Source organism: Eurytemora carolleeae, unplaced genomic scaffold, assembly GCF_000591075.1.
Source record: "Eurytemora carolleeae unplaced genomic scaffold, Eaff_2.0 scaffold1186, whole genome shotgun sequence".
Taxonomy (NCBI): Eukaryota; Metazoa; Arthropoda; class Copepoda; order Calanoida; family Temoridae; genus Eurytemora; species Eurytemora carolleeae.
The window spans coordinates 378-12,523 of NW_019397178.1; the positions used below are offsets into that span (position 1 = coordinate 378).

At 30.7% G+C, this 12,146-nt stretch overlaps 2 protein-coding genes across 2 annotated transcripts; both read left to right on the plus strand.

Moving 5' to 3' along the window:
* Nucleotides 1-293: 293 nt before the first annotated feature.
* LOC111712544 (uncharacterized) lies at nucleotides 294-2,471 on the plus strand (the record flags this gene model as incomplete). The annotated part of the gene is given in 3 exon segments (XM_023487190.1): nucleotides 294-338; nucleotides 1,307-1,376; nucleotides 2,183-2,471. Coding segments are annotated over 3 exon segments (244 nt in total), but the record flags the coding sequence as incomplete, so codon positions are not given.
* Nucleotides 2,472-8,902: 6,431 nt separating this feature from the next.
* On the plus strand, nucleotides 8,903-10,730 carry LOC111712539 (uncharacterized). Its single transcript, XM_023487185.1, has 3 exons — nucleotides 8,903-9,651; nucleotides 10,000-10,162; nucleotides 10,670-10,730. The coding sequence occupies exons 1-3, from the start codon at nucleotides 8,967-8,969 to the stop codon at nucleotides 10,728-10,730; spliced, it is 909 nt and encodes a 302-aa protein (XP_023342953.1). The 5' UTR covers nucleotides 8,903-8,966.
* The last annotated feature ends 1,416 nt before the right edge of the window (nucleotides 10,731-12,146 follow it).

Here is a 12,146-nt window from a genome sequence, read left to right on the forward strand (position 1 = left end):
ATGAAACAGTTTAAATCCTCAACAACTTTTCAAATAAAAGACCTTTACTTAAATGTTTCACTGGTTTTTCACATAATTGAAGGCGATCATTCATTTGGTGCACTGCCCCGTTTTGCCTCATATTTGTACTGTACAGCTTGCACTAGCTACTTATATTCGGGCCTGTACATGTACTTTAAATGGAGCGGTGTTGATAGCATTTTGTAAGCTCTTCTTAGTGTTAAATTGATATAAATTAGCAATTTTTTTTCCAATGTTTTCATTATTAATTTTTTTTATCGATTTTTAATTAGATTTAATTCATTAACACCTGGTACTCTACATATGGGATCGACCAGGTATACTTAAAGATAATGTATACGTTATTTCAAGGGGTTTCTCCATTTGTAGATAGGGGAAATAACTTTATTGTAACTGTATATATTCGAATTTTTGAAAAATAATTATCTGTATTTTCACATTGTACGATAATATAGTCTGGGCATAAGTGTGTACTGGATTTTTAGAGTTAAAATACGAATTTCTCAGTCGTCGTTGATCAAACAAAAGTTTAATGATAATACTGTTGTGAATCGAACCAGTGACAGCCACTTTATAAACGGCGGGTCACTTGAAATTTAATTAATTTTCAAAAATAGCTGTTTGACAAAATACAAAATGGCTGGATGCGGGGGAAAGGGATGTTTAACTGATAAAATAAATAATTTCATCTAAACTGTAAAATTATATCTAATTCAAATTTAAATACATTGTATCTATATCTTCTCACTCGATGAAAACGTTTTAGTTTCGATGATTTCTGAATTTAATTGGCCGACGAAGACCATGTTAAAATCATAATCATTTTGGCGATGGTCAATTAGGAAAAAAATCATTATGAAATGGCGATCCTTTGTATCTCTATTTGTTTGTATCCAATAAACGTCAAAACGGCTGAACCGATCGGACCTAATTTTTTGTGGAACCTCGCGTGCGGCGTGACCCGTTTATGGATGATCTAATTTCAAAAATTTGTCTCTAACAAAATTCAATTATTAAAAATTTTGAAAATCCACGATTTTTTTTTATAAAATCCGCGAAATATCTTTTGTATTACAATGCATGCAAAGAGAAAATGTTCACTTTTGAAATAGAAGATGGGTGCGAAGCGCCCTAAAAGCCTAGATGTAATTACAACAGGCTTGGACTCTGTAGCGCTGTTTTGTAAAATCATGTATATATACGCATCAATAAGCACTTGTTTTTTTACACAAAATAAAAGAAAAATATTTTCAAAATTTTGATAATTATTTTTACACTTTTGTAGATCTGACACTTCGAGCAGCAGAAGACGATGGACATTAAAGCTTGTTGTATCATCAGAAGGGACAGAAAAGGTTTCTTTAAAGGGAATGTCCACACATTTTCGAGTGATCCTCCATTTAACCAGTTCCAATAACGATTCACAACGGTACCCAAGGATGTAATGCAAGGAAAGTTATTTCAGAAGTGTACGCATCCTGACATGGGATCCATCTTTTACATTAAAAAATCAATGAAATATTCTGCTCATAGAAAACTATTATATGAATTATCAAAATTATCAAATTTAATGCTTCTAACCTCCTCGGATACTAAACGAACACTGATGCATCTATTCTTTTTTACAAATTCCGCCCAAAGAGAACTGGTTTCACTATTTTGTTTAAAAAAATAAACAATAATATCTCCCTTAGCCATGATCAGATAACGAGTACTATTGTGAATCAGATAAAGTTTAACGGGTACTATTGTGAATCAGATAAAGTTTAACGGGCACTATTGTGAATCAGATAAAGTTTAACGGGTACTATTGTGAATCAGATAAAGTTTAACGGGCACTATTGTGAATCAGATAAAGTTTAACGGGTAATATTGTGAATCAGACATTTAGCTCTTTTTTAAATCCAGTTAAAATCTACCTTCACAGATTTTTCTTAATACAAATTCATTTTTTACAATAATTGTTAAATTTCTTAAAAAATGCATTTTTGCCACAAATGAATTTTCTAATTCCTATATTTTAACAAGAGGATGTCGTGGACAGTAGATATTTTAAACATAAGCATTCTGTAACATGAAACAATCTAAGTTTGAAATATCAAAGACTTCTCCTGGGTTACCACAAAAATAAGATTTATGAAATTTAATTAAATGATTTCAGGTTGATATTGAGCTGACAGATAGATCAAGCACCGATTCAAATCAATCAATTACATCCATTTCTGTACAGGTATATGTACAGCTAGCTGTATCAATGTACAGATATGTACAGCTGGCTATATTTATGTAGATATGTTTATGTATCTAGCAGTATCAATGTACATTACAGAGCTAGCAGTATTAATGTAAAGGTATATGTACACTGTACAGGCTATATTAATGTAAATGTTTATGTACAGCTAGGCATATTTATGTAGATGTATATGTACAGCTGGCCATAATATTCTAAAGGTATATCTACAGCTTGTTATATTAATGTACAGATATATGTAAAGCTAGCTGTATCAATGTACAGACATGTATCAATGTACAGGTATGTACAGGTAGTTTTATCAATGTAGCTATATATATCAATGTACAGGTATATGTACAAGTAGTTTTATCAATGTAACAAAGTTTAGAGTGTCATCATAGATCAAAATTTCCATTTTCGAAATCTACATGTTCGATCGGCGGACATCAATCAACAGTTTGAAGCACTGAAATTGAAGAAGTTACGGCTTTTTTATAGTTTTCCATTTCGGCTTGGTTGAAAATTGATATTGATAAATATTGAAAGTAAAAGAAAATTTATCTTTTCATTTCATATTTTGAAATGTTAGAACACCAGATACCAAACAGAAACTTGAAAAAAATTAATTGGTTTTTAAAAAAAAAATGGATTTTAGATTTTTTAGAAGAGTTTTTCTTAGGATATCACTTAACATTTTTAAAACCCTAAGATAACAAAGAAAATGAGTCTTTGTCACAAACTTAAAGTTTCCAATCCCTATATCTTTGCAATCTGATGTTGTAAGCTTGTTAAATTTCAAACTTAGATTTCTTGATATATCAGAATTCATAGTTTGAAATATCTAAGATTTTCTACATAGGGTTGCAAAGATATACGAATTAAAAAATCATAGTTTGTGGCAAAGACTCAATTCCTTTACGAACTCAACCAAGCCAAAAAAAAAAAAACTTTAAACTGAAACATTCCTCAATGTTGAAACTGTAAACCTTCAATTGGTGGAAAATTTTTCGAAAAGGAACAATTGAGTCTTTGCCATAAATTAAAATTTGCTATTCCCCATCCTTACAAAGTACAACCTAGTGTTCTTTAGGTTCAATATGTCAAACTAGGAATTCTGTTACGCGGACTTGTGCCAAAGACTGAAATTTGTTCGAAATGTTCAAAAATGTTGAAATTAAAGTATATGTATAAGTTCTAGCACCTACAGCTAGGGGGGGGGGGCACAGGGGCTCAATATTATGTGTAAAGGATTTTATCTTCTTAAATGCATATTCTGATTTTATTTAAATAATGATAATAATAATAATAATAATAATAATAATGATAATAATAATAATAACGTAAAATAAATGTAAAATGAAAAAATTTGGAAAGGAGAGAAATAACTTTTTTAGAAATTAGGTCGGAGACTAAAATGTCTGAGACATGGATAATTCAACATAATTAAATGTAAAATCCATAATTGCATAATAATAGTAATAATGAGTCTTGAACTAATTGAATTAAGTAGGTTTACACAAATTTATTGACAAAAAAGGGGAAAAAAGTAAACACAAGAAAATATATACAGGGTTACCCACAAAGGATGAGACTTCAGAGACGACTGTACAGAATTTGTTTAGTCCCTTTTCCAATATTCAGGATTCCTTGCAGGCCAAAACTGGCTTATTAAAATACTTATTTGAAAGTACAAAAAATGTCAAGCTTCAAATCGTCAATTTATAAGAGCTTTTGGTCGTCTTTACAGTCTCATCCTTTGTGGGTAACCCTGTATAGTAGGGACTCTAAATATGAAATAGGAAGGTAGCTGATATGATTTTAAGAAGTCCGATAAACATGAAACGCACCAACTGTCAACAAGTCAAATCACTTTGCTGTGTACACTCGACAGGCCTGCACGACAAGTCAACCACTATGCTAAGTACACTGGACGGGCCGGCACGACAAGTCAACCACTATGCTAAGTACACTGGACGGGCCGGCACGACAAGTCAACCACTATGCTAAGTACACTGGACGGGCCAGCACAACAAGTCAAGAACAATGCTTTGAACTGGATGGCCCGGCACGACAAGCACTATGCTGTGTACACTGGACGAGCCGGCACGATGAAGACTAGTCAGGCAATCTTGCCTGGTTTGAATCATCCAACTTTTAAACTTTTGTCTTATACACAGACCCAAATATTTAGTTTAGTACAACAAATTGCTTAATATGACAGCATCAAATTCACAAACATAAATTTTGTCTCTGTATTCCAAAGTTTTATGGGTCTTACCATAGTTAGATAAAATGAGTACATTTAGATAAAATAAGCAATAAGCAAGAAATAATAAATTGAACCCATTTTAAAGACATGAAAGCTTCAGAAGATTTAACAAAGTAGATGATATCTGATTCAACATTATAGTGAGGTAATACACGTTCATATTTATAAATATATATATAAATATAAATATCTATATACATATATATAAATATCCATATACATATATATAGTATTTTCAACTTTTTCAGTTTTTATAAATATATTTCAGTTTTTAACTTCACATTTTTATTAAAAAAAGAATTATACTCAACATAATGTTTCACGTCTATCATGACGATCGTCAGTAGTTACAATTCTTTGCAATATATATATGATGAATTAGTAATCTCTGTTTGTTAATCATAACTCATGAACCCCTTGACCGCTTTGCCTCAAATTTGATAGGAAAACTCGGTAAACCCACGGGAACGTTCTTTAGCTTGATATTGCTGAATATGGGAGGACTTTTATGGGAAAAGTTTGGTTTCCAAGCAAAGCCAGGTTCCCAAACTAGATCATAGCGTCACAAAAATTTGGCTAAGTAGTATTTCTGTTCTAAAAACGTAAAAAACAAAACAATACCACTAAGCCCTGAGAAGGGATATGGGTTAAAGTTAATTTTTTCTTAAATCCACCAAAATAAACAGAAAAATATTAAACTGTTGTTTTCATCGTTTATAATGTACGAATAAAAAAATGGTTCCAACTAGCAAATAATATAACATTTGAATGATGCTAAAATTTTATAAAAAGCGAGAGCGCCAAGTGCCCTAATGGAAAGTCTGACTTTAAAAACTAAAATACAATTTACTTAAAATTTTATCTTTTAGATAAATTGGAGCGAAAAAGAAAATAGGAGCGAAAAAGAAGTAATCTGATAGTTAAATTATGTAATTGTGATTGTGTAATTATAAAGCTGTTTATTAATATTGAACTTAAAGAAAATATTTTCTTTTTATAATTCACAAAAAAACATAACTTAAAAAAGGTAAACAAAAATTCTGAATTCTGAAAATCAAAATTTAATATTTACATTAAGAAATAAAATAAAAAGAAATCAAATTATTATCCAAGATTTAAATATGTTTTAATCTAATAATTAAATCTTTTTTTTATCAAACTTTTATTTCTGCCAGATAAAAATTAGAGTTTGCGGCAAGAAGTGCAGACTCTGTATTCTCCTGATTAATGATATTAAGAATAATTAGAGAAAATGTCAAAACAGTTTTTTTTTGACACAATTTTTTCCATAACTAATTTTGAAGATGGGCGGGGAAAATATAACTCTAATATAACCAATTTTTTTTCAAAAATTTAACCATTTTTTACCTAAAATATAACCATTTTTTAACCAAAAATATAACCGTTTTTAACCAAAAAATTAATCATTTCTTAACCAAAAGTATAACCTTTTTTTAACCAAAATTTAACCTTTTTTAGCCAAAATAAAAATATATTTTAACCAAAAATATAACAATTTTAAAAACAAAACTGTAACTATTTCTCAACTAAAACTTTAACTGTATACATACCTAATAGAAAGTATGAAGAAGAAAACCTACGTATGCACAGAATGCAACAAGTATACATGCATGAAAAGTCTTTGCATACATTGACAAGGCATATAAAACCTAATTTAAAAGGTTGTATTTTTGGTCTGTCGTGTTTTTGGTCATTATATTTTTAGTAAAAAATAAATTTATTTATGGTGGAAAATTGGTTTTATTTTTGGTCAAAAAAGTTATATTTTTTTATAAACAATGTTAATATTTTTGGTAAAACATTGTTTTTTGGCTAAAAAATAGTTTTATTTTTAGCCAAAAAAGTTATAATGTTGATCGAAAAAAAATTATAGTTTTGATCAAAAACTTTTTTTAACTATAATTTGTTATATTTTTGGTCAAGAAGAGTTATATTTTTTGGTGTAAAATGGTTATATTTTTGGTCTAAAATGGTTATATTTTTGGTTAAAAAAAAGTTCTAGTTTTGGTCGAAAATGTTTATATTTTTGGTTGGTTATATTTTTGATCTGTTATATTTTTGATCGTTATATTTTTGGTCGTTTTATTTTTGGTCGAAAATGGTTATATTTTTGGTAAAAAATGGTTATTTTTTTGGTTGGTTATAGTTTTTGTCGTTATTTTTTTGGTCGAAAATGGTTATATTTTTGATTGGTTATATTTTTGGTCTGTTGTTTTTTGTCAGTTATATCATAGGTCATTATATTTTTGGTGGTTATATTGTAAGCGTTATATTTTCCCCGCCCACTATTTTGAATATTATTTGCGTATTCTGCAATAAAAAATTGCTTTTATAGTGCATTAAAAGAAAATTGTTAAAAACCTAAAATACTGTAATAAAATGAATATGATGCATCCTTTGTACCATAAAGTATTATAATGTGTGCATTACTTTTTTCAATTTAAAGGGACTGTAGGTGTAATTCTAAGTGACCTTCCATGTGCAGAGCGCAGGGAGTAAGGAAAAGAAGGGAGATACAACTGACGCGGCCCGCCCTACCATATGATTATACATGCTTTGCAGACGGGTACTCCATTTGTCTATGAAATATTCAGAATAGGTTATTGTATACGCAGTAAATGTACATCAGACAATTCTTATTCAAATGGAGTACCCGTTTGCAAAGCATGTACAATCATATGGCAGGGCGAACCGCGTCAGGTGTATCTCCCTTCTATTCCTTACTCCCTGGCAAAGCGGCATGTAGCGTGGCAACATTTTAAAGTCAAGACTGTTTATTGCAAGCACATTTTTGGAACAGCAGAGAGCCTGCCTATCTGGTCCTCGAATAGTGTCTAATTACATTTGATACATAACTCTCAGAGTTATCTAGGTTTCAGTGCAATTGCACGGTGAGTCACTTGAAATTACGATTACAATCCCTTAAATATAATATACATGTTTTACCTTTCAAATAATTTCAATTTTAAATAATTTCCGGTTTTGAATAGCTTCACATTTTGAATAGCCTGATCATTATTTTTATAATATAAAAACCATTATTACATTTCCAATAATTGGAATAGGAAAGGAACTTTTCAGCAGCACTGTACCATAAGGAGATAATTGGATGGTAAGAACTTTTAGCAGTAATGGTTCCTATTGGAGTCGATTAGAGTAAAGGCATTTTAAGCATTAGTCATTCCTAGTGTTGGACAATTAGATGGTAGGAACTTTACTTGTTCCTATTGGAGGATAATTAGATGGTAGGAACTTTACTTGTTCCTATTGGAGGATAATTTGAGGGAAGGAACCTAAAAGTAGTGATTCCCTAAGTAATTCTTATACTTTAAATTTGATAATGATCCAAATGTTATAGAGTGAAAAAAAGAAAAGTTAGTTCCACATTTTTTTGAAAATATATTTCGGTCCGGGTTGACCTACAGAGCGATTTTTAAAAATCGATTTTTTCATTTGTTCTTAATTGGATGAAAAATCCACAAAATTGAATAAAAAATCTTTCAATTTCCTACTTACTGTCTGACAATTGATAAGTTCCGAAGCTACGGCTACACCAAGGCTTCCCTGAAACAGGTAAAAAAGTGTCAAAAATGGGGCATTTTTCTCCAATTTCCTATTTACTGTCTGACAATTGATAAATCCCGAAGCCAAAATGGCTACACCAAAAAAAGAAATACTACAGACTTCCCATAAACAGGCTTAAAAGCGTAAAAAATGGGGCAGTTTTCTCCATTTTCTCCCAAAAATAGTTTTTTTCAAAAGTTTTTAATTATGGTTTCTGACCCGTCATAATAACTTTGAATGACCCTTGATATATAAAAAGATTCCATTTTCACCAAATGGGGGAGGGGGGGGGGGGGTGGGTTAGAAAATTTAAAAAATTACTAGTTTAAACGAGCCTAAAGGATGGCAGCATGGTCTCTGTTGCTGTAAACCAATTGCACTCCATAGTCAATATAAACAATAATTTTCTACGCATTCTAATTTCAACCAGACCCGAGTAAACACCTTTTAGGTAGAGCAGGGTATATTCGGCTTTTTTATCATTTCCTTCGTTCATCATGCGTGAACAACCGATTTCGTTTGAATTTTTAATCGTTAAAAAAATGATTTCATTCGTTTTCTCACTTAATGATTGTAAAATCCTTCGTTCAAAAGTTTGTTAAACAAGTCATTTGTTTAGTAAAAAAGTAATAGTTTTTTTTTCAAAATATTTTGGAAAATATGTGCGTTCAAATCCATGATTTAGAAATCGTTCATGAACGATCAAAAACATTTGAACTATTTGAAATTGTTCGTTTTTTCGCTTTTTATTTCTCTGAACGATATAAGCCGTTCGTCCATCAAATTTTTTATATGACACAATCGTTAACGAAAAATTTAGTTTGTTCATAAAACAGATGCCCATCTCTACTTTCAGACATGCATTTTCAAACAATCATGAAATATTTAATCTTATCTGGAATTCTACCCCTAGCAAAAAACCCAAAAGGGGGTGCTCTGATGAATCTAAAGAACGGGAAATTTATTGCTTGGAATATTATACGGGTGCTTGCGCTTGCTGGCTTCTTGTTTCTCAATATGACAGATATAATGGAGAAAAAAGGAAATTTCCTCATGATGACTGTATTTTCATTTGGACTAGTCAGTCTCATTGGTGGGAGTGCTTCGACCGTATTAATTGCATGGTCAGCTGGCAGGATCTCTCCATCTACATCCAATGGGAATACTGTTTTTAAAAACAAGTTTTGGACAGTATTGTTTATTACCTTGGTTCTCTACAATTGTGGAATATTACTCCTTTATGCAACGTTTACAAATTTTGATTCTGTAACCAACGTGCCAGTTTTTCTGATATGCTCCGGTATTCTCATATGTCTGTCAATGGCAGATTATTTTACATTATTAGTGATGACCTATGGCTGGATTACAAATGTAAGAAGGGACTTAAAAAATATTCTTGAATTGAAAAGCATTGAACTAGAAAGGTTCCTACAACTGTATGATGAGTATGGAAAATTGAGAAGCGTTCTCTCCCCTATTTCCATTTTCTTCTTTTCATCAGTTCAAATCTTTAGTATCACCTCTTCGTTTATTGCAATATCAGGTATCTTTTTTTTATCCAGGAGTGGTTTACAATATTTTTTAAGGGGGGTGCGGGCGTCAAGCCAAAGTAAATTGTCCGTAAGATTAAAATCCTCCCTGTTTTCATTCTCAACTCCTTAAATTGTAAAGCTATTGAGAAACACAAAATTGTTTTGAATTTCTAATTAAAACCAGATAAACTTGCTTTTTCCTTTGTCTGGGTAGAGAGGTAGAGTCGGAGAAATTGTTTGGTTTGGATTTGGGCTGGTAAAGACGACATGATGTGAGAGTGGGGTTAGGAGATGGGACTGTATAACGGGACAGTACAACATTTTTCTCCTGTGAGAATATTTTGTTCAACATATTTTAGGTGACATGTTTGGTATGAGCTCCATGTTACCCAGTGCAGCAATGATAATACTGATTATATCAGCTGTTAATATAACTGCTGATCTGTACAACCTTGCTGATAGTATTGCAGAGAAGGCTGATGAAATTGGTCTGAATCAACCTAAGCTCCGGGATATTCTGAGGTTAGTGTGTCCATTTAAATAGTTTTATAGCTCAAGGGACAACATTATCTTCCTGTATGATTAATTTGAGTCCTTGCCACACACTCAAATTTTCAAATTCCTATATCTGTGCAACATGATGACGTAAATCTTTGTTATTTCAAACTTAGATTATTTGATCTAACAGATATCATAGAAATATCAAAGTTCTACAACGTTTGAAAAGCAGAGTTTGTGGCAAAGACTCAACTCCTCTCATTTAGCTGCCTTTACCGCTCTAACTCCCTTCTGCTTTTCTATAGCCCTTTACATGTACATTTTAGCACTATAAAGCACTTTGGTTTTTAAGAAGTAATTAGCAAAATTCTCATGAATTTTTGCTTGAGACCTTTAAATCACTGTGCCCTTGTTGCTCTGTGACCATACTTAATCTGGAAAAGACCCAAACTTTAATTACTTACTAAAAGCCTAAAGTATTCTGCTTCAAACGAAAGTAAAAATTCTCAATTCCATCTGCTTATTATTTAGGTTCCATCAAATAGGATTAAAATTCCGGAAGATTGGACCAATTACTGGNACGTCAATATAATTCACCAAATCCATACTGCAGTCCTTCAATTATCATACAGGGAAATTTTCATCTTTCTAAACATCCCAACGAATGATTTGACAGGTTCTTTGGCAATAATTTCTTCTCAGAAATTATTGAGAAAAAACAGCAATAGTTGAATAAAATCTATTCGTTCCAAAATTCCCTAACTTATGTAAATATATTCGCAGATTTCTTTTAATTTCTTCAAATGTCGTCTTAGTAACCTAAGGAATCTTAGATAATTTGATCTAACAGAAATCACAGTTTTAAACAGTTTCAAAACCAACACTTGGCCCATTTCTAAGACTTAGTGTTAGAAATGGGCCAAATCTGCAAAGTTATCTTTTTCAAGAGTATATATCTTTAAATCCAAGTCGAGTAGAACAAAATTACAGTCCATATATTTATAAAAAATGGCTAAGAATATATATATTGAAACAATAAATGTCAATTTTAAACTAATACTAAGGTGTGAGAATTAGTTTTTGATGATTCTTGATTTCATTTTCGAACATATCTCTATTTTGAAACCGGTTTCAGCTCATGTCGCGTTTTCGGAACATATCCTGGTTTTGAGACAATTACCGGAATTCATATCAATGTCCATTTCAAAAGTATTTACGCACTTATAAAACAAAACAAGATTTTTTTTTATAAGGTAAAATATAAACAAAATAGGAAATAAAAACAAACTGTTCTTTTATAATTTTAAAAATATTACAGCATTTAGAAATCAAAATATTAACATCATTTGTTCTTACAATATAGATTTAACTAGAAATGCGGGAAACTGTTCGTTTAAAATGCTTGAAAATAAATCATCCATATTCTTTAATTTAACAGATAAAATGTAGAAACTTAGATTCTAGAAATAATTCAGAATAAATTGCTATAAAATAGACATGAATAATGATTATAAAACGCAAGAATATTTGTTACTTGCGAGTATATGCTTTAAAGACAGTAGAGGGAAATGATAATTACCAAGATTATATTCAAATTGTGAAACGTTAAATGGTAAAATTCGGATGTTTGAATAAAAGCAAAAACAAGTTCTTATTCCATGGGAATCAATGCAAAAAGAGGGCAGTAGACATAATTCAATGTCTAGCATATAAAGATATATGCCTGATTCACAACGGTACCTTTAAAAACTTTTTCGGGAAATGCACATTAAATATTAGTCATTTATATATGAATAAAACCTTCTAACATAAAATTAAATAAAAAAGAATAAAATGTTATCCATATTTTGATACATTTATTTATTGAAATTTTATACATTCTATTTTTTAAAACTCAGATCGTCAAACATAAACTGAGCAGTTTGTTTCAATGTTTTGACATTTTTTTTATTATTTTTCTTCAAGCTTACATTAAGTTTTTTCATTTTATTGAAAATTCTTACATTTA